The sequence below is a fragment of the Panthera tigris genome, chromosome B4 (genome assembly GCF_018350195.1).
Source record: "Panthera tigris isolate Pti1 chromosome B4, P.tigris_Pti1_mat1.1, whole genome shotgun sequence".
In the NCBI taxonomy this organism is placed as follows: domain Eukaryota; kingdom Metazoa; phylum Chordata; class Mammalia; order Carnivora; family Felidae; genus Panthera; species Panthera tigris.
This window is the reverse complement of record NC_056666.1, coordinates 126,879,936-126,903,626: the sequence shown is the minus strand read 5'-3', so window position 1 is coordinate 126,903,626 and position 23,691 is coordinate 126,879,936. Positions and strand designations below refer to the sequence as shown.

The window sequence follows — 23,691 nt, the reverse complement described above, 5'->3', positions numbered from 1 at the left end:
GGAGAATTTACACCATAGGAACCAGCAGATGCTACAAATCACATTTTCAGAGTCCCCACCCCCACCCCCCCGGGAGCTTGTGGCTAAACATTTACCAGTGTACCATGAATGGATATAACAGCTTTCTGAGTTGCACAGGGCAAGTAGCATTTTTCTCATTTTACACATATAGAAACCAAAGGTCACCAAAGGGAAAAAGTCTTGGCCCAAGTCCCTGAGCTCTGGTGCTGAGGCTTCGGTTTTTGTGGTGTAGATGAGGGAACACCAGCCTTGGAGCCAGGCAGATCTGAGTTTGAAGCTGGTGTAGCTTCTCTGGTACTGTGAATTGTTCCAGCTTCTGACTTAGTTTCTCAGTTTCCCCACCTAAGAAATAAGGATGACAATATCTAACCTGCAGTGATCTTGGGAGCAAAAAGGGAAAAGATACGTGCAAAAACTGAGCAAACCATAAAAGATGTGCAAAGGATATAATTTGACCCTTTGGCTTAACGAGTTCAGATCTGTGTATTACCCCATTATTACCGCTACCATATATATATATATTTTTTTTCTTATTTCATCTTTACCTGACCAAACACCTTTGACTAAATGGTGAATTTACTTTTTTTCTCCAAATATGTGCCACTGGAATAGGTTTAAAAAAAAAATAAATAAAAACTCCCAGAGTTGACATTTATATGTGACTTGGGGAATCAGGTTCTCTCCAAAACTCTTAGAAATGTATGTACTAGGTATCAACTCAGATCATTTGTCAACTGCCTGGAGTTTTCTCCGCTGAGCTTTCTGCTGAGCTCAGCATCCTGAGGAGGATTGATTTGGGAGCCCATGGGTGCTACAGTTCCATCCACCAAATTAACTGCAGTGGCCTGCAGGGAAATTCTCTTGGTTCCTTGTGTTCTGTGCTCTCTGTGCATTCTCTATATGCTCTAACTGACCTGGAAGTAGACAGCTGCTTCTGAGTCATTCAGCAAAGCCAAAATGTGCTTTTCTAGTTCATTTTTACTAGTTAATTTTTACCTGAGTAATAAATTGAGTTGTTTTAACATTAAAAAAAATAATAACAACAGCAGGGTATGCAATGGCAGTTTGTCTCGCGACACAACCCCCCATTGACCCAGGTCCCTCCCCGTAAAAACTAACAAAAGAAAGATGGAGTGCATCTTAGAGCATCAGCACCACCTTCACTGTAGTTTACATCTGTGTTCGTTGTGGGGCCCAGAGAAGACTTTGGAAATCAGAACACTGAAGCAAGCTCCCATGGCTTGTCAATAAATGCAAAGCAAATCAGCCAGTCTCACCTAGAAAAAAGTCACAGAGGAGCCGCTTTGTGTGTGTAAAGATAAACAGCATATAGTGTACAAACGCCTTCCATCATCTACACCTAGGGAGGTTGTCCTGTCTCTGGGGAAAAAACACAGGGAAGAACCAAATGCTTCTCGGGAGTGTAGTACGTATCAGGTGCAATATGAGGCTCTTTTCAAGATTAGTGTGGCAGAATCTCCATAGCACAAATGTACCGCTTTAACCTGCTTTAAGTGTGCAGTTCAGAAGCATTAAGCACATCGACGTCGTGCCACTGTCTCCACCTCCCCTCTCCAGAAAGTGCGAGGCTCTTCTGCCCATCTCACTTAGTGTCGGCCACAGCCTTCGATGCTATTGTCACGTTTTCCAGCAACGAGGATGTTCAGAGAGGCTGTTTGAAGTCTCATCCTGAGTCACTGGCAGAGCCTGGGATTGAACCCAGGTATGTTCGTCTCCAAGACGCGGACAGGTGTGTCTGTCTGTGTGTCTGACTGTCGTTTTTTCCTTCTTCCACCCTATGCTGTTGCCTAGGGGTGATCCTGCTGCTTCTGGACAAACTACGGAAGATGAAATGGGAACAGATGTGGCGGCTGACCGCAGAGAGGGAGTTGATGGGCATGCTGTCCACGTCCTTAGCGGACCAGGTGAGTGGCCAGGTGAGAAGGTGCAGTTGTTCCTGGACGCCCTGTGCGGTTTCTCCAGGAAGCTTGAAAGTAGAGGGGTCTGAATGGTGTCTCCATCTGTCGTGTGACCCATTCATCGCTTCCTTCAGCAGACCTTCACTGCACGCTGCGTGAGCCAAGGATGACGTTCAGAGACAGGATTGCAGAGGTAAATGAAGGACGTCGTCCTTGGCCTCAGAGAGCTTCTAGCTTATTAAAGGAGACTGATGAGGAGGCATTCGGAGGAGCTTGCTGTCTTCATCTTGGTGTGGGGTGCATAGAACACCACAGCACATTTCCCAGACAAGGTTACATTTGCTTTTCCGGCACATAGGGTCTAACTTTAAAAGCAATGCCTTTCACTTAGGTCCTGTGCTATGACCCTATCCTCAAGGGAAATGCATTTAAATGGAAGAGACAAACTACCTGTCTTGAATAACCAGCTTCTAATCCAGGCGATCTGAAAAAGTCTGTGAACTCCACCAAACCATTGATGTGAATGCATAAAAATCCCATTCCTCATTTTTGCTAGCAAATGTAGGTGCCCGAGCCTTTGACCTTGGCTCTGCCAGGCTCGTGCATTTAGATTTTGAGTTCCCTGTGGTGTAGATGGCTGTGTTGAAACGGGGAGAAGACTTGTCTGGGTTCTCTGCGTTTTACCCTTTACTGTTCATCCAAAAAGAAAGTGCAGTCCCATGTTTTTGCCCGATGTTCAACTGTCTGAGTCACTGAATTTTTGTAAAGTTTTCTAATACAGAGGAAACAAGAAACTCTGTAGGGTGACTTTACTATTTTTTTTTTTTTTTAGCATTGTTATTATTCAGTATTTCCCAAGCAGCCAGAAACTAATTTCCTTTTTCAAACATGAGATCTGGTATAATGAATGAGTTAAAAATTACCCAGGTAGCTGTTTTAAACCTGAGGGGAAAATTGTCCTCCATCATCATATTTTAAGTCAGGTCACAATGACTCCAGCATGTCCCCAAAAGCTAGCAGTTGCATATCTGTGTCCAATGAGGGTAGTTTATCCAGTCATCTCCTTCTGCGAAGGCACATAATTCACCCCCCGGCACCAGCTGTCAGCAGCTAGTTAATAAGTGTGGTCTGGTGCGACGAGAGCTTGGAGAAAAGCCCAAAAGAAGGAAAACTCCCTAGAAAAGTCGGAGTTGGATTTGGAGGTGGGGAGAGCGTCCTCGGGCACCATGGCCTGCAGGAGTCCAAGGCACATCCATCATCGAGTCCCCGCCAAAAGCCCCAGGAAGAACTGATGAAACAAGATCTATAATTTGTCTCAGCCCCTGAATGAGCAGAGCAGTTGTCATCATGCAGTTTCCTCTCCAGGAGGCCCAGGATGGATGACACAGGGCTCCTGGATGAGGTGGGAAGAGGGGTGGAAAAGTGACTTCATTTCATCTGTGCTGGCTCCGGTATGAAAGACCAGCCATGTCTGCTCCCACGTCCCCTTGCCGGATGGCGCCTCCTGAGGCCAGAGAGCCCATGAGCTTCAAGCACGCGTGGGGCGCTCCCCCATCCGTTCCAAGGGGAATGCCTCACAGCGCAAGCCAGCCTGTGCACAGAGCAGGAGCCTAAAGAGAGGCCTTTGCACAGGAGGTGCTGTGCCCGTGAGCTGGCCTCCTAAGTGAAACGCTCCTGAACATTCTATCTCTGGCTTTTATCTCCCAGGATATTTTCAACGCTGTCATCAAACAGAACCCCTTCCTCGTGTATCAGCTCCCCTGCTTCTGGAATGTGCAGCTGTCGGACCACACCCGCTCTGAGCAGTGCTACAGGGACGTGTCTGATCTAAAGGTAGAGGAAGGACAGGTTGCAGTGGATGCAGGGCCCATGGCCGGAGGTGGAGGGAGGTGTCCTGCGGTGGTGGCCGGTGGACGGAAGCCAGATGGGGAGGGCTCTTCGGGGGATGAATGGCTCTGAGCTTTGTGTGCATGTGGTGAGAGAGATAAGGACACAGAAGAGCAGAGAAAATGTGCTTTTCTCCTTTGTTTTCTTTTTTTCTCTTGTTTGGGCTTTCTAGAAAGCGTAAGAACCAGCTTGCGTGGTTATTCTTCTTGCCACCTGCTGCTGGCTGTTTTGGTTCCTGTCCGCTCCCCAAATCCAGTCATTTAATTGCAACAAAAACATTTATTGAAGGACTACTCTGTGCCAGGTGCCATAGATACGGATGGGAATAACTTACTTCCTACTCTCAAGTCAGTCGTGGCTAGGGGAGAGACACATGTGAGGAAATGAATGTAAAAATGCCTGCCAGGTGCTGTGGTGGGGTGGGGTAGGGGTGGGAACGCCAGCACAAATGTCTCATTCTACCTCAGGCAGCGGTGACAGTGACAGAAAAGCCTTCAATGTTGGTCTCTAGGTACTGGACATAGTGGTAGGGCTGGGACATAGAAAGAGTAATGCAGAGGCTGCTTTTAGGTGACCAGCCCGAACAATGGAAACCTGAGTGAGGTACAAGGACCCGCAGTGACCCCGCAACCCCCTGACCAAATACAAACAGGCCCATCAGGTGACTCACCTCAAGATAGCCCTAAGTCCTAGCTGACCAATGAGTTACTAACATCTGGACACCGTTATCAAAAAAGGAAAATTCCATATTCCCCATACCTCCTCGTCTTCCTCCTTTAACTACAGCCCCCCCACCACTGCTTTGCATCAGATGGTCTCTGCTTTCCTGTCCTGCCCACCGCTCCCTTGAGGTGTATTCAGTAAACTTCTGTGTCCTTTGTTCTGCCTTCAATGAATTCTTTTCACCACCCTGCAGCCAGCTTCCACCTGATTGGGTTGTCCCACATTGGGTGCCCCCCCCCCCGCCATCCAATTGGGAGACTCCACGTTTGGTGGCCTGTATGGAGAGCCCTTGTGCATCCCCACACACAATGAAGAAAACAGGATGTATGAGTTATCTGCTGCCATAGTCTAATAGTGGCTTAAATCAATAACCATTTATTTAGTTGAGGAGTTTGCAGGTTGGCGGGATGGTTGTCTGATTTTCATTGGCCTAACCAAGTGTCTGTGATCAGCCTCGGATCCGATGGCTGGTGGCTGGGATGACCTGGTCCTCCTCCAGTGTCTGCCATGTCCCATGAGCAGGCCAGGCTGGTTTGTCATAGCAAAGCAGAGGTGGGAGAGGAAGTCTCAGTGCTTGCAAGGAAAGCTTGAGCCCTTGCTGCTGATATCCTGTCGGCCAGAGTACCCATAGGGCTGAGCCCAGTTAAAGGGTGTGTCAGAATATCCTACCTGCAGAGGGAGGAGTGAGGAACCGACCTCATCTGATAAGTGACAGAACAAGGACTTGAACCCAGGCCTGCCTGACAGCAGGTGTGTTTGCTTCTCTGGCTGTATCAAACAGGAAGCAGACACCTATAACCATCAACAGTTCATGTCACTTAAAATGTGTAGCCATTGCCCACGTGACACTGCAGTAACAATAGTTTCAAATTTTTACTTTTTTTTTTTTGACATGTATTTATTTTTGAGAGAGAGAGAGAGAGAGCTAGCAGGGGAGGGGCAGAGAGAGGGAGACACAGAACCTGAAGCAGGCTCCAGGCTCTGAACTGTCAGCTCAGAACCCGACATGGGGCTCAGACTCCCAAACCATGAGACCATGAGACCAAAGACATCAGTCTTTTCCAAGTAGGTATGTGTTGTATCTCATTTATTGTCCTCAGGCACATAGAATTTTGTACACTTCTGTTGCTGAGCCATTGCTGTTAGTTTAGTTGTTTTCAATTTTCGCAAAGATAAACTGTGTTGTAATGAACAGTCTAAAGTTAGTGAAATTACATAGTCAAGAAGAAAGAACTTCTTTTTGTTTTTTCACTGCTCTTGAAGTTCATTGCAAAATCTTAGAAAGTGTTTAAAACAGAAGTGCCTCCATCGTTGAATCTTTCAACCAACTTTTATGCAGTTTCACTATGTCATGTGTTTCTTAGACATAAAGAAAATATATGAAATACTCAGGAATATTTCTAAGACTGTCAAGTACTAGAAGTTTAAAAGAGAAAGCAAATAAAACCAGCCCTGTAGAGAACACCAAAAATACTGGATAAATAATTTTTTTTAATGATTTGAAAGCATAGTAGATCAGTCCATAAAGTAAATGAAGTAAGGAGAGACCAGACACATGATAAAATATGGATCTAGAAGGATAAGCAAAAAGCAGCTGGATCTGACATTTGCTGGGTATCTGCTGACCATTAGTAACTGGAGCCCTGGCTTAAATGTAGGTAACTATATAATTTAAACAAAGGAACGCTATTATTAGTTACACTGGGACATTAGGCCTAAATCAAAGTCAGGCAAACCTATGTACAACCATTCTATTGGAAGGCTGTGTGTTGGAATTTGGGTATCAACCCCAAGAAAGACAATTAAAAGATCCTTGCTGAAGTCAAGATCCAGGAAAAGTGATATCCTCAATGGATAACACGTTTAAAAATATCCATAGAAGAAGATGATAGTGATTGTTACATGTTTTATCCTAGGCTTTAGGTAAAATAAGAGAAATGTTTCCAATGGGAATCTCTAATTTCAAGCCTGTGCTCCTATTAATTGATGGACTAAAATTATATGTGTGGGGCAGAAATAGAAAAAAATGAAAATGTGCCAGGTGCCTGGCAGAAATAAACAGAAATATGATCTAGAAGAATGCTTTCAAAAACAAGAAAGACTTCAAAGAATTCTTTAGGTGACATTTCAAGAAAAATGAGTTCTCATTCAGTAATCATTAAACATATAGGGAAATCAGCTACCAGGAGAAAGGGCAGAGACTATAGAACTAATCTCAAAAACTTCAGGTAGTAGACTCATCAGATATAAAACAGAAGAATTGCCATTATGTGTAAGTAATAAAAGAGAATTAATAGGATGGAAGAACAAGAGATTTTTGAAGGCAAACAGACGTATTTGGATCAAATAGTACTTTTGGAAGTGAAAAATGTAATTACTGAGATTTCAAATTGAAGGAATGTGTTAAGCAGTAAATTAGACCCAGGTAAAGAGAGAATTAGTGAACTAGAAGAGAGAACTGAAGAAATCATCCAAAACCGAGCACACAGGGAAAAAGAAAAACAGAGAAATTAAGATATCCAGATATGTCTAATTAGAATGTTAGAAGGAGATAATAGAGAAAATTGGAAGTGAGGTATCTTTATAGTGAATGGGAATTTTCCAGAACTGTTAAAAGTAGCCACAGATGCAAGCAGTTTAAATTAAGAGAAAGCTATACTTAGACCTACAGTAGTAAAACTGCAGCACCCTACTGTGACTTTTTTAGAATAACCAAGAGAGAAAAAAACAGATTCTCTACGAAGACATTTCATGGGTGGGAATGAGAGTTTTTATCAGCAGCAGTGCAAGCCAGAAGAGTGGAAGTAATACCTTCAGGGTGCGGGGTGACAATAACAATATGTATACTTAGCAAAACAGCCCTTCAGACATGAGAAAAGAGTATTCAGATGAGCGAAAGCAAAGAGAATTTTCCGCGAACATACCTCTGTGAAGAAACTTCTAAAGGATTTACTTCGGGAATAAGGCGTGTGATTCCAGATCCAAGAAGGAATGCTGAACAAATTAGAAACATGTAGGGATTTCATTCAATAATTTCTAAATAGTAGTCGTAGGAGTAGGAATAATAATACCATGTAACTGTGATCTTAAAAAGGTTATATCTAAAATATCAGACAATGACATCACATAAGTCAGGAGGGAAGCGATGAGAATTCAGGTATTCTGGAATCAGAGTTTTGTTGAGAAAGGGAATGAGATAGTAATTTTAGCTGCTAAGTAGTTGTACGTGTTAACCATTCAAGCTGAAGCCCGGAAAAAAATGGGGAAGAAAAGTGCATAACTTACAAGCCTGTGATGGGTAGGATGGTAAATGGAACTGGAAAAAACAAAACCAACCAAAATATCTCCATCATTAAAAAAAAAAGTGACAGCATAGAAAAAGTGGGGGGAAATAGAGAGCAAGAAATCAGATAGAAAGAGGTGCAAATATATCAGTAAGCAAATAATTGCAACCTAAGTTTGAGAATGAAAAGACCAATTGTCAGACTGAACAGGAAATAGTGTGCAACATATGCTGTTTATAAAAGACACACCTAACGTATAACAACTTGAACAGTTGACGATGCAGAAAGAATGCCAAGATAACTGTGTTGGTGTCAGACAGAGCATCGGTAGGTGTAGAGATGATCACAACTTAAAAATTAAAATTCACCAAGAAGATACAGGAACTCCAGACTTGTATACATTTCATACAGTGGCATATATATACATGAAATGAACAAAATCCTACATATGTATAATTTACCAAAACTGACCTAGGGAAAAAATATCAATTCTGGATTACCTTCTAGCCATTAAACCCTCTTACAAAGTACACACCATCCCTAGATGGTAAATAGAGATTAAGTTATACCAATTTTTGTAATCAAAAATTCCCATTTTAAGTAAATTTCCAGAGAATAGAAAAAAAGGAACACTTTTAACCCATTTAAAAGACCACAGTATCCTCGATACCAAAATCAGACGAGGAGAGCACAAGAAAAGAAGACTGTAGGCCTGTAGCACTCATGAATATTGAGATGCAAAAACCTTAAGCAAAATATTAGCAAATCGAATTCAGCCATGTAGAAAATAGATAATACATCATGGCCAACTTGGCTTTATTCCAGGAAAGACAAGAATGACTTAACATTGAAAAATCCACAAGTATCATTCAGCATGTTAATGGATTAAAGGAGAAACACCACATAATCATGTAAATAGATGCAAGAAAGTTATTCGATAAGATTAAATATTCATTTATGAGAAACACTCTCATAAATAGTATCCATTGAAAACCTACAGCAAAGTTTTGCTGAGCATTTGCTTAGGGATGTGCTAATTAATAAAAAAAAAGAACAGAGAGCCCACACAAATGGGAATGTGATCTATAAAGAGATGGCTTGCTGGCCATTGGAGAAAGCATGTAATCGTCCACAAATGGTGTTGAGGCACCTTGATTATCCAAGTGGAAAAGTGAAAATTGGTCCCTATATCACACCATGCACAAAATTAATCCTAAGGGATTAGAGACTTAAAACTAAACCAAATTAAGCTTTAATTTAAAAAAAATTTAGGTAACTGGCCTATGACCTCAGAGTTGGGAAGAATGTATTCAACAAGACAGCAAAAGCATATGTCACAAATGAAAAGATCCGTGAATTCAACCACATTGAAATTAATAATTCCCGTCAAAGTAGCGTCAAAAGGAGAAAAGAAAAAGACATTTCAACACAACTGACAATGGACTAGCAAACTAAACACACAAATAACTCTTACTAATTAATAAGAAAAATATGTAAAAGATATAAACAGTCATTTCACCGATTGTGAAGAAAATGGCCAATAAACACTTGAAAAGATGTACAGCTTCTTTATTAAATCCTGGAAGTGAAAATTAAGACCACATATAATTTCACCCCCACCAAATTAGAAGAGTGGTATTGTCAAGTCTCAGCTGATCTGTAGGAAGTATCCAGTCCTGTTGACAGAAGTGTCAGTGGATACAACAAAATTGGAAAAACACTTTGGCACTTGACCAGGCAAGTCTCCTTGATAGGAGACTTCTAAACTCTCAAGTCCTATTTTCATATAGGATAAAAATAAAAACATAAATAAAATAAAAACATAAAGACACACAAAAAGAATAAGAACATAAAAATTCTACAAAAACCAGTGCACCTAAAAACCTTGGCAGCCCTTAAAAAGGAAGGAAGTTCAGACACGTGCCATAATGTGGATGAACTTTGAAAAAATGCTAAGTGAAATAAACCAGAAAAAAAGGGAAACTATTGATGATCTCATTTATATGAGATACTTGCAGTAGTCAAATTCACAGAGAACAGAAGCAGAACAGAATGATTACCAGGGGCTGGGTTGAAGGGAAAACATGGAATTAATGAGTACAGATTTCCATAGGAGATACTGAAAGAATCCTCAAAATGGATGGTGGTGAGGGTTGCATAGCAATGTGAATACACTTCGTGGCATTGAACTATACCCTTGAAAATGGTTAAATTGGTAAATATCATGTACATTTTATCACTAAAAAGAATTCAGGGGTGGGGAGGACTGTGGCAGGTGTCTTGTATAATTAATTGATTGTTTTTAGCAGGATTAGTATGAGTTTCATTAAAAAAAAAACCGGACAGGTATTCATAAGCCAGTGTATTTGACGTTGTTATCAGAGATTCTAAATTGGCAGCCACAAAAGGGACAAGGAAAGGCACCATAAAATAGAGGAGATCTCCTCGGTGAACCTTCAACTTAGACATTTCATAAATGCCAACAAAGCTAGCTAGGCATCCAAGTGAAAGTGTGTCACATCTGTCCCTCACAGTCATACCAATGCATTTGTGCATTTACTGAGTGGTTACTATATGCCAGACACTGTCACAGGCGCTGGTGATGCTATGGGAAACAAAACAGACAAAACCATTGGTCACATAGAGACAGACAGATAGATAGATAATATATCACGGCCAACTTGGCTTTATTCCAGGAAAGACCAGAATGATTTAACATTAGATGTTGATGTAGCAGGTGGTGACACCACTTTGACATTGCTTAGTGGTTGCTTAATTATTGTCACTTTGAAACTATCAAACAAAATAATTTGTGAACCAACTCTTTTTGGCAGCCTATTCTATGTACAAGTAGAGGCCTTTGTATCAAATAGTAAAATCAGGAAGACAGAGTCAAATCAGATTAACTCCTATCTTTTTAGATAAACCATAAAAAAAAATCTGAAAGTCATTTTACCCACTAATACCTTTTCCATCAAAATCTTACACAGAACCCTAAAATACAGCCAGTCCGTAAAAGTGGGGAGAGGGTTAAGGGATGAAGGAGAAGGGCTGGCAGCCCAAGTTTCACCCTTTGGGTGATATCGGGGCCTGTACATTGCCATGGAGCCCGAGGGCCTGGTTTAATGACACAGTGTGTCTATAGGTCCCTCCAGGCCAACCTGGGCCTCAGATTCCAGGTAAAGGTGCATCTTTGTCATTTTCTTTCTTCTTCTCATTCTGTCTCCTTCTTCTCCCATCCTTTCTTTCATCCATCATGTTCAACAGGAATGAAGGACCTCCTGTTTGCTGGGTACCATGTTCCCCCCTGGGGAGTATACAGAGGTGCCCTGAATGCTGTTCTCCCTCAGCTCACACTCCAAAGGGTAGCCAACCTGAGAAGCCCACCTGTGGGTCACCCAGGGCACCTGTGCTGGGTCAGCTGATTGAAAATGTCGCTTCAGGCAAGATTCCTAAAAATAGGTTAACCTTGATTAGCTTGTCTTTTCAACCAAGGCCAGGTTTTCTCGTCTGGTGATTGTGCTGTATTATCCTGCATAGACATCTCTCATTATCCATCTTCTGTGGTTCTCCGATGCCTTTCCTTGAAGGGCGAGCAAGAACTTAAGGACTCTTACGAAGCAGGTGAAGGACAGTCCTAGATTTGTATGGTCTCTCACCCACAACTAATCTGACAGCCATTTTTTAAGGGACTTTTTTTTTTTTTTTTTTTAATCAAGTTGTCCCAAAGCTTTGGCTTGCCTTTCGTGGAAATAGCAACTCTTTTTGCATTCTCCTAATTCAGAGAATATTTGAATACATACATTTCCACTTACATTATAAATAAAAGTGGTATCAAAACACATTTGGCAACACACAGCTCACTGTTGGTAAGCATAAAGCTCACTCTGTAGGAGCAGACGTACTCCCACATCCTACCAGACAGGAGCTTACCAGCCTTGGGCATCTATCCTGCCCTGGGTGTCAGTAGAGAAATTTATGCTAAGAAGAGATTGGTTAAGGACACAACTAAGGGAAAAGTGGTTTCACTGAGAAAGGGGAAGAAGCATATGGGCTTTTGGAGCCAAACAATCCCTTACACTCTAATGCCTGTTCGACCTCTTACCAGCTGAAGGACTTGTATAAACCACGTACATTCTCCCCATGTCAGTTATGTTCTTGTAAAATGGAGGCCATGATTTTTGGCCCTGTTATCAACCAGGCCCCTTGAGTACTCCATAGAAATGCACTTGACTTTTTACTTCAGTCTTTGTGTTTCAAAGACCTTCATTTTTATCTTTCAGTCCTAAAGCTTGATGACTCAACCTTCCCTGGCTGAGTCTTAAATAAAAAGAGAAGGACCCAACGGAGCATTTGTTTGTCTTTTCACCCAGAGCACAAGCTCTTAGGAGATGAGCAAAAGGGCTGTGCATTGGCTGGGAGAAGGTAGATTGGGAGGGTAGCTATGACACTGTGTTCTAGTCTTTGAGTCTTCAGTAGGCGTTTAGAGAAGGAAGTCCTGGCCACAAACAGTGGGTGATGGTCAGGAGGTAGCAAGCAGAGCTCCCAGTCCTTGGGTCTATAAGAGTTACTGGAGCCCCAGGGCTGAGTAAGCCACAGCTCCTGGCGCTCAGGAGGGTCACAGTCTAGTGAGAAGCAAGCATTAAGCAAACAGAAGATTCCAAGTACAGCCTGCTAAGTGCTGCAGTGGAAGGAAGTAAAGGGGGCCTGGGAGAACTGGAGGAGGCCCCTCTTGGGAGAAAATGTGATGCAGTCTGTGTCTTGAGGGATTCTATAGGATGTGCAAGCTCAGTCGTGATACCAAGTCTCTTCCTTCCTCATCTTCTGCCCTCACGTCATTCCTCAGCCCCCAAACACCCTTGCCACTCCTCTCCCCAGTCCTTCTGTGTAACCACTTTTCCTCCCCTGAATATGACCCTGGAGAATGGGAAGGAGCAGTAACCCCCATGCAAGTTAGGAATAGTGAACCGGGGGCTGGTAGATACTTGCCTAGCAGGGACCACAGCAGTGCTCCAAAAACATCTGCCCGGAATGCACTGATCCTTTCTGGAATTGACAGGAAATGCCTCTCAGAGGAAGCAGGCTGTGGCCAGGACCTCAAAGGATGACCTGGAGTTTTCAGGTGGATGGGGTGGGGGTGGTGTGCCAGGCAGGATCACTCAATCTTTACAGAAGCATCATGGGGTGAATTTTGGTCTGTTTTATACACTGGAAAATTAGGGATCATATGGATGAAGTCACTTAGTTGCTTGCCCAGAGTCACACAGCAAAATATGACAGAGCTGAGGTTTGAACTCACATTGGCCTGACCCTAACTCTAGAGCTCTTTCCTCCAATACAGGGCTGAGTTCTCACCTTAATATAGTTTCCCAGGAAGGCATTTTACGTGAGATAATGCTTCTGTAGGATTATTCTATGTGAGCCCTCTTTGCATTCAATGGCTTTTTGAGGGCTGACCCCAGAATAGAGACTCTCAATATCACATTGCCTCCTTGAAAGAACATTTGGATTTTAAGCAACAGAGTCAGAGACTGGATTTTTGACTGCCATCCATTCATACATTGGGAGCTGAGTACACTTAAAAGAAAAATCCTAAAGAGAAAAACCAAGAGAAAACGTGCCATCCATATGGAGAAACGATGCATGTGCCTAGAGGCAATCTGTACCATTTGCATAAAAGGAGTAGCACATAACTCAAGTTTTAAAACATTTTATAATACTTAGAGAGGTGTCAGTTTTCACATCTTTTGAGGAAGATGAGGGGCTGCCGTGCATTAGCATACTGAGTGTGCTGTAGCTGAGCAGACTACAGTGAAAAATGAGGCCGGGGAAGCCAGAGCGAGGGTAATAAGAATGATGAACGGTAAGGTTGATTTTGGAAGATTAGGATGTATCAGGAAGAAAAAACAGTTGCTGTGGGGGAGAAGATCTAAAATCTACAATTACCACCTCCCAGCCAGACCTCTCTTTACTCCAGGCCAAGGCCTGTTCAGTTTCATCGCATGACTCTAGTCCAAGGGGCTATGTATAAAGCAGTTGGTACCGAGCTGGGAGACACATAGTAAGCCTCGTTTCCTTCTTACCAATAATTAATAATTAGTAATGTTCCCACTCTCTCTTAGAGTCGTTTTCAGTCAGCTAGTGGGCATGTAAACAAGGGATCTTCTTCCTCGTCTGTCCCAATGCCCTCATTTCACAGACCAGAAATAGGGACCTGAGGAGGGAAAGGGCTGTCCCCCGAGATTAAGCCCTGGTTTGTGGCACTTGGTCTTGGGCCCTACTACTGTGCTGGAGAATGGCATACCCAGTGTTGGAGACTTTGGAGAATTTAAGTTTTTGGTCTTTTGTCTTCCTTCAACACTCACCCATTCTTTGCTCATGAGGTAATTTTCAGAACTTAACTCCTTTGGTTAGTGATTTAAGTTATCCATCATTGGCTTTTGTTATACGTAGCTGATGAAGTTGAGATGCAATTATTCCTGGAAACATCAACAACATTCCTAGGAGCAAGGTGTTGCCTCTGGAGGGTCTGCCCTATGTAGCACTGTTTGGGGTATGTATCCAAACAAGTCTAAGAATTGTTAATGGGATTACTTTAAACAGGGGGGAGCTGCGGGGGGGCTGCAGAGGGGGAGTTCCGTGTACTGTATATACAAAATAGCTCATTATGAAGTCCTGCAGTAAGAAATCCTGATGGGATTGGTGGACCCTCAGCATTTCTGCGTCAACACACAGAACAGATCCCTTTGATCATAGAATATCTTGTGGGACTGGTTCCTTAAAAGCCCACTGTAAGAAAACACTTCCCTAAATAGTCTGGGCTCTCGAATGAAAAAGATTTTGAGAGAGGGAATTACCAATTAAGCAATATTGGGTGGTTGTGGATATCAAACCACTGAAATTTCTAAGTATGTTGAAATGAGAGTTTTGATAGGTAGCACAGCATTTTTTTTTTTTACCTCAAAACCCCATAACAATGGCAACAATTTCAAACATTTACTTTCTAAAAGCCCTATCTATATCACATGTTCTTTCTAAAAGTAGTTACTTCTCCATTCATTACCTTGACATTGAAGGGTCAGATTAAAAGTGTATTTTTTTTTTCAAAAGTACGAGATAGCATACAAAAGATAACCGTTTTTTTTTTCATAAAAACATGCATAAATCACCTTTATGTATGCCTTCTAAAGGGCTTTGCTATGAACTCTGTATTTTACAAAAGATATCCATTGTCATTCCTGGTATCATTCCCAAGTATTGTAAAAATTCTATGATATTTTCAGTCTTGCCTTTATAAAAGTAACCAAATCAGTGACATTCAGTGTGCAGCTGGCTTCAAGCGCTTTGTTGCAAACTTTACTTCACTAATGCGGTGAAAGAATTCAGTATCACTTTGTAACCTTACTTGGAATCTGGTTATTCCAATTAAAGCAACCGTACCTTTCGTACATGCACTTTCCATAAAAGCACTGTCATCATGAAAGCAGGAAGTTGCTGTTCAGATTATAACTTGTCTTTCTTTTAGTGCTCACTGGAAGGTTGGTCTTTGGGTATTTCGTTATCGAAACAGAATCTTGCAAATAGCCTAAGCTGACACACACCAGGATCCTCTATGCTTTGATTTAACTCGGTAGCAAATCTCCCATGTAATTTGTTCTCCTACGTGTATCTTCAGGCCTTCAGCATTTGTTTTCGTGACTCTTCTCACAGCATTTGCTGACAAAGGAATTTACTTCATTTGTTACTGTATTATCTTGTGTATTTTTTCAGCCATTTTTGCCTAGGCAGGAAAAACAAGTGTTTCCCTTATTGGATTTTATTATCTTTCATTGTTACATATAAATCCCCAAAGGGACTGCTAAACTCTTCATGGGGGTTAGTGGAATGTTATAAAGTTCTAGACTGACTTTCACAAGACTTTAAACATCATCAAAAAATTATGGAGGCTTGTCTTCATATTCTGGATGCTTTGTTTTTAAATGTCTTGCTAATCATGCCTCTTTGTACTAACATCAAATGGTATCTCGAGGCATTATACACACTTGGGGTGAAGCTCTTCCTTAATGATAGTGGTTGTAAATCCATATTTGAATTAAATTTTTTTTTTTGTAGCTTCTTGTCAGATCTAATGAGGTAGACATTTCTGTACTTGGGAATGTAGCTAAGGAGGTGCTCATATTGGAAACAGAAGCATCAGCTTGGCTGTTTTCTTGCTGGTCACCTGAACTTGTCTCACTGGTGTTCTCAATCAGTCGATGCTTTGTAGGACTGTGTTTTGTTTTAAATATATATTTTTTTTTTATATTTGAGAGAGAGAGAGTGTGTGTGTGTGTGTGTGAGGGAAGGGCAGAAAGAGAGGGAGAGAGAAAATCTCAAGCAGTTTCCTCACTGTTCGCGCAGAGCCCAATGTGGGGCTCCATTCCACGAACCGTGAGATTGTGACCTGAGCTGAAGTCGGACACTTAATCCACTGAGCTACCCAGGCACCCTCTCTTTTGTTTTTAATACACCCTTTTGTTTGGAAGGATTTTTGAAAGAAAAGGTTGTAAAAGCAGTGCTGAGAGTCCTGTATCCCCAGCCATCTAGTGTCAGTTTCCCCTAATGTTAACATCTTACAGGATGATGGTGAACTGTCAAAACTGACAAACCCATGTTGGTAGATTGCTCCTCACTGACCTGCAGGCTTTAGGTGCATTTTGCCAGTGTTTCCTTAGTCTCCTCTAGCCTCTGACACCATCTTAGTTTTCCCATGTTTTTCATGACCGACCTTGATAGTTTTGAGCTGGACTGGTCAGGTATTTTATAAAATATCCCTCAAACTTGGTTTGTCCAATGTATTTTTTCTCATGATGAGACTGAGATTGTGAGTGTTTGGAGAGAGTATCGTACAAGGTTAAGGGTGCCCACCCCCACAAGGGCATCACATCATTTCAGGGAGGACCTGCGTTTCACACACGACTTCACTAAGGGCTCTCTCTGTACTTGGTTAGGAGAGCGTTTCCAGGTTTCTGTACCACAAGGTGATTATTTTCTCCTTTCATGTGTCATTTTTCGGAAGTGAGTCCCTACACCCACCCCACACTGGAAATGGGGAGATTAAGTTCTACTTCCCAATAAGGGATTCGAATCTACATGTTAGGGCTGTTCTGTAAGGAGATCTGCTTCTCTCCTCCATTTATATTTATTTATATCCATGTAGACGCATGTATATTTATTTTATACTTTGGGCTATCATGCAGGATTCCTTTTAAGCCATTTTTTCCATTTTGTGAGGGATATTTTAATTAAATATTGATATTATTAAATATTATTAAATGGGGGCGCCTGGGTGGCTCGGTCGGTTAAGCGTCTGACTTCGGCTCAGGTCACGATCTCAAGGTCCGTGGGTTCAAGCCCCACATCTGGCTCTGTGCTGACAGCTCAGAGCCTGGAGCCTGTTTCAGATTCTGTGTCTCCTTCTCTCTGTGACCCTCCCCCGTTCATGCTCTCTCTCTGTCTCAAAAATAAATAAACGTTAAAAAATATATATATTATTAAATGTACTAGCAATAGATATTAATGGTTGGTGAAACACTTACGCACACACATTTAAACTCCAATATGTCTCAAAATGTGACAGCTCCACATTCTGCCCTCTGCACTGACACCGCGAAATATGGGCACTCAAATGACATAGGAACTCATTCTCTCCCTTTCTCTGTCTCTCTCGGGCTGCCTGTGTTTCCGCAGGGTAACTTTTAGCAGTCCCCCCACCAGTAAGTACGCAGAAGTCAGTTCTTCAACAAATACGCGCTACGTGTGTGCTGTAGACCAAGCACTGCCCTGAGCACTGGTTGTACGGCAGTGAGTGAGACTGCATAGGCCCTGCTCTCCGTGAGCTTATGTGCCAGCACAGAATATAGATACCAAACAAGAAAACAGACGGTCAAATGGGGCATTCCAGGCAATCGAACTGGCTATGAAGAAATCAAAGCGAGTGATTTAACCATCACTGGCACTCATAATCCCAGTGTGGAGAAAGAGACCCTCTTTCTCTCAGTGCCTCAGCTGAATAACTCTGTTGATGCTTCTTAGGACACATGCCCACACCTGAACCCAACTCTTTGTTCTTAGGGATGGTCAGGAATGGCTCATTGGTCAGTGTGAGTCACATGCCCATGCTTCTGGCATATCAGGCATGACTGATAGTCCCATGAGAATCATCCAAAGAGGACCAGGTCTGGTTCTGTGATGGAATGATGTAGGGCACAGAGAAAAGCAATAGCCATCACGGAAGGTGTCTGCTGGGAACCAGGAAGCCAGCTGCCTTTCCTGGAGCAGAGATCCATATGGTGCCTGCCCTAAGGACATTAATTACCCCCTACGGGCAAAATCCCACTGGACTACAAACCCATCTGCTCCTCAACCAACCTTGGGAGAATCCCTCTGCTAAAGATCCATGCTGTCCCTACAGGTGGGATCTGCTCCCCTCTATCCTCCCTGTCCCCAGATCAATAGACACACTCCCCAGGAGGACACTGTGAGAAGTCTGTGAAATGTGAGTCAAGTCCTAGTAATTAGTTAATTTCATAGAGAGGAAGAATATGGGGCCAGTTATCATCCACAAGTCCTAAGTCAGATGTCTGCAGAGAAGCCACATTAAGACAACACTCACTGAGGGACTCTTCAGTTTGGACGGCTTTGCCATTTCCTGCCGTCAGTGGTCCATCAGGAATTCCCCACACATACCAAAACCCAGTTCAAACTGATTAATAACCCCATTTTATAGCAAAAAAGAACTGAAAACATTGAACGTGATGAACATGAGAGAAGATGGCTAGACCTTCTCATGGATTCCTGAGCATTAGCAAGGGTATCCATTTTCCTATTGTTATTTTCCCCCTCCGTATCCTCTCCCTCCTCAGACAGGGAGAAATAATGTTACAGAGACAGAACAAGAGATGGAAGGATGTAGGACAGGGCCTCGGATTCATGCAGGAGCCTACGTGTCTACCTTTTCCAGATGAGGAGACTAAATAATCACTGAATTTGGTCTGTACTCTGCTCCTTTCATGGGTAATGATGCACTTTTGCCTGGGAAGAATTTTTTTTTTCTTTCTGGGATTTGTAAGAACCAAGAAGCAACAAAGGACCTGTGTAAAAAGGAGACAAAGAGTCAACAGAGCCTTTGTGGCTTGAAATCTGAGTTTCAGACACACTGTTTTTGTTTAATAGCTACTTCCGGTAATTGTCAGGAATGGGAACAGAGAAGGACGAGAGCTGGAAAAGAATCTTCGACAGTTGGGGAGGGCAATAAAAGAAGGGAGGTGGATCCCATTGTCAGTCAACAAACATTGGCCAAGCCTGTCACTGCACATGCAGAGGTGGACAAACACAGGCCTCGCATTCAGGGAGCCAGTCAGGCGGTTAGAGACTGAGGGATAGTGTCACTTTAAAGGACATCCCATGGGAACAAACAGAGTGTGTGTGTTCCACGCGAACTGAGCGCCAGTCTGCTCCAGACTCTGCAGTGGGCGCCTTGACATTTCTTGTCTCGTGGATCCTCTGAAGCAGGCATCAGATTGGAAAATCGAGGTTCATGCACATCAAGTTGTTTAGGGGACAGAGTCGAGAGGAAGCAGAGGTGAAATTTGCTTTGTTCCTCTGCCCATCAGCACTGCTCAGTGTCTGCTCAGTATGTTAAACCTATTTGCCTTACTGAGTAGACCCTCTTCAAGCCTCTCCGTGTGGTCCGGCCAGGACCGCAGCTTCTTCTCTGGGCTGTGTTGTCCGACCCATCCTACCCTTCTGCCTCAGCCTGCGACCACCTGTAGTCCCTAGCTTCCATTCTTGTTTCTCGTTCCCCCTTCCCACACAGAGACTCCATTTTCATCCAGCCTTCCTAGTTCGTAAGGTGTCCATTTTGTGAAATCCAAACCCAGATTTCTTTTGTGACTTGAGGTGCTCATGCGACGTACCTTCATGTGCATCGATCCATCGGTTCTGGGCTTGACCATGAACTACAGGGTGGTTTCTGTGACAGCCCTTTTGTAGATGAGGGGCTGTCTCCATGGTATTAGGCAACTTAGCGCAGGCCAGCCGCTGATGGCAGCCGGTGTGTGGGTGTGTCTGCTTCTCCCCTCTCTCCCATGCAGCGTAATCCTGAGGATGACAGGGAAAAGGACTTGTGAGACTATCATCCCCTCCTTGAAATACCAAACAAGGGGGGAGCACAGAGGGAGCTTCAACTCCTTCAAGAGAACATGACAAGCTGTTTGGCCCTTAGACAAAGAAGAGGGGAATATATTTCTCCATCCTAAAGTCCACATTAATCGGGCTTTTATAAATGATTTGCTGTAGACAGAATGTGAAGATTATTGAGAATGTCATCATCATGATTTCCATTCTTGAAGCAAAGGGCAGCAATTGAATACTAAGTACCTGCCAGGCACTGTGGCACTCAGGAAGAATAATAAGTCATGCTCCCTGCCAGCCCAGAAATTCACATTCCATTGCTGCCAGGTGCAGGCATGTAAATAAATAACTACAAGAGTGTGCAATGAGTCCTCCATAGAGTTAAGTGCAAGAATTCTATGGAGCATTGAAGAAGGGCCCAGCAACAGCCCTAGGTGTTACATTAAGAATGTTTACAGTGAGAATCAGAAAACCCAGTTTGCAGAGGCTTAAACTAAAACCCCTATATTGGGGGAGTTTAATTTCTTAGCTAAGAATACTGCAGTAGATACAGACATTGGTTTGTGGATAGCAGTGCATTGAGCTCTTTCTCATAGTCACGGGATGGCTGTCATGGTTCTAGTCATCACATCTCTGTTTACTGCAGAAAGGTGAGTGGGGTGGGAGAAGAATGGCACTTTAACTGAACCTTATTATTAGGAAATGAAATATATGCTTCCCCATGTATCTTTTTGGGCAATCCTGAATCATATGGCCCACCTTGGCTGCAAGGGGGTCTGGGAAATCAGAGAACAGGATCATCATGTTTAGCTTAGATCTTAAATGGATCATGATCCATTCACAGGAGTTGGCAGTTGCAACTACAGAGTTAGTGTTCTGTCAGGAATGAAGAATCGGTTGGAGAGACAGACCTACTGGGAGAGAACCTTCTGCCACAAGCGGTCAGGCAGAGATTTACATAAGAGACATGCATTTGAACTCAGCCCTTCAGGACGAGCGGGTCTTCACGTGAAAGAGAAGAAGTAAGGATTTCTGGGGAGGGGTCTAGAGCATATGCAAAGGCACCAAGTCATGAAAGACAGGCTCAAGAAATACCAGGAAATTCTTTTAGCCTGGAGATAAGAGCAGGAATTGTAAGTGGGAACCATTTTGCAATAGGCTTAACTACCAGGCCAAGGAGGGTAGGGGTTGTTCTGTGAGTCATAGAAAATCAGGGGAGGTCTTGAGACACATACCCACTTGCCAGATACCCCTTATCCCCGTAAACTTGGAAGACATAAGGCCCATGTTCTTGCTCACGTGGCACTTGCATGCAGGCTCTGATGTCTTAGCATTTTGGTACCATGCGTTATTTTTATGAACCCTCTGGGTTCTGAGTGCTTCAGAAGCTGAATTTTTGAGCTCTTTCCATAGCCTTGTCCTTGTATTGAGGTCTCGTTTCTACCTTTAAAATGCCTTTTCCTTGATGGGCGATAGAGTCTCCTGTTTCTCCTTTAAACAAGTTGACTTCTGCTGTCTTCCCAAATGATGTTTAAGTTTCCCGGACAGTAATCAATTTCTGTCAATTTCTCTGGCTCACTCCAGGCTGACTCCAGGTCTGCACATACACTCAGCCTTCACAGACATTTCAGACCCAAGCAGATCACGCCCACGGGGCCCCTTGGTGCCTGGCAGCTTCTGCAGCCCACCTGGCCTGCAACCTGGATACCTCCTTCTCTGCTTCCTTCCAAGTTGGAGGTTTAGTCCCTGTATCTGAGAAGCCCTAAACCATCCTTCGGCCTCAGTATCCCAGGGATGGGTGAGGTCCCTGTGCTTGGAAGGGGAAAGTAGGCTTCTTTTATGATCCTATAATTTTTCAGTAAAACTCACATTCATTGCTGTGAATAGAGTCATTTGATGATTATAGACATGAGAGAAATGAGAGAGGAATCCCTAATGTCTCTCTCCCTCAGGTTCAAATCCTGACTCTCCTGCTTCCTAGTCATGTAACTTAGAGCAATTCGCTGGATTTTCCTCACCTGTAAGATGGGATAAGGAGACGATCACTTGTAGTGTTGAATGCACATGTTAAGGGAGCTATGACAGCAAAGTATTCAGAGCAGTGCCATGGCACGTTCGCAAGCCTCCCATATATGTTAGCTGCTGATACTGAGTATTCTTGCCACGCCAATGTGCCTCAGTAAGTGGAGTAAGTTATGATGGGTTTTTACCACAAGTCTTGGGAGACTCACACACACTTACCAGCTCCTTGCAAAAATCTATTTTTGGGACACATTCTCCAGTGTCACTCCATCTCATGTGTGAAAACTTGTCACCAAATGTCATCTACACCACCAGCTTGCTGCCCCCAAGCCAGCAATGATGGGTGATTCTGTCCCTCAAGGGACCGGGAAATGACATTTCTCAGTCGTCAGACAAGCGCTGATCAAAATTATCAGCAATACTAATCCTGAGTCAGATTTTCAGAGGCAGGCATATGGTTTAGTGGAAGGAACAGTGCCCCAGGAGACAGATCCTGGGCACAAATTCTCCCTCTGCTGTGTGGCTCTGGACAAGTCACTTTCTCCCTCCGGGCCTTGGTTTCTTTACCATAGCTCAGGAACCATCAATAACCGCCTGTCTTTAACATCTCTTTAAGAGTACACATCATACCTGTAATTTAAAATGGACAGCTATATAATATCTGCCTCTCTCTCTCTCTCTCTCAGTTGTAAGTTCCAGAAAGGGAGTCATGATCTCTTGTGTTCATCTCTGCATTCACGGCCCCTCTCAGTGCCTGGCACACAGTCAGTGCTCATTTTTAATATGTATTGAATAAATGAATGATGTGATAGAAAGAAAAAGATTTGGGAGCACGACAGACCTGATTTTGCATTAGGATTGGTTACTTACTGAGTGACTCTGTGTTAGGCTCAGCCTCAGAATTATCATCTGCAAAGATGGGGATAATAGAAATAATTTTACCAAGTTGTTTTGAGGGTTGGATGTGAAAACGTCACACATGCACACACACACCAACCGTGGCCTAATATCTAGGGTATGATGGGTATTAGATAAACATAGCTATCATTTACTTCTCTGGAGCCTAGCACAGGGGAAGGGAGTATGCTGTGTCTAGCTGATTAAAAACTAAGGAGAAAAAGGTAAATCCGAATATACATTAAGTTTCTCCCTGTTGAAGAGGCTCAAGTTTTTTGAGTCAGATGCACATCCCTCAGCCTTCCTGCTGGCTTAGCACTTGGCAAGCACCAGGATCTTTGGGTGAGCTTCCCTGTCACAGGCCACCCAGGTGGCAAAGGGTTTCCCAGAATCCCCTTGGCCTGCCAGTGTCACCACCGTCTTCTCCCTCTAACTTCGGCTAATTTTTATAGAACACCAGTCACCAGTATTTACCTGGATGCAATAGGCAGACCTAACTCACTCTGCAGACACAGAACAGAGTGAGGCATGATGGGTTAAGAGGTGGCCTGGAGTGGGTCGGGGGCATCTGGAGGCCTGGGTCCTCATTGTAGCCTTGACTGAGTCCATACTCACCACGTGATCTTGGGCAAGCCACCTCCTCCATAAGCCTCACTGTCCTTGTCTGCAAAGCTCTCAGCCCACAGCGCTGTGTGTGATAGCAGTTAGGAAGCTGGGGTTCGGGTTTAGAGCTGGCTTCGTGTCTCAGCTCTGCCACTTACCCG

The 23,691-nt window shown here is 43.3% G+C and overlaps 1 protein-coding gene across 1 annotated transcript in view; it reads left to right on the top strand.

Moving 5' to 3' along the window:
- LARGE1 (LARGE xylosyl- and glucuronyltransferase 1) overlaps positions 1-23,691 on the top strand; it is a 538,109-nt gene that overhangs the window by 453,844 nt on the left and 60,574 nt on the right. Inside the window, exons 8-9 of the mRNA XM_042993134.1 lie at positions 1,834-1,946; positions 3,648-3,773. Coding sequence (XP_042849068.1) covers positions 1,834-1,946; positions 3,648-3,773 — 239 coding nt within the window. The remainder of the gene's footprint in view (positions 1-1,833; positions 1,947-3,647; positions 3,774-23,691) is intronic.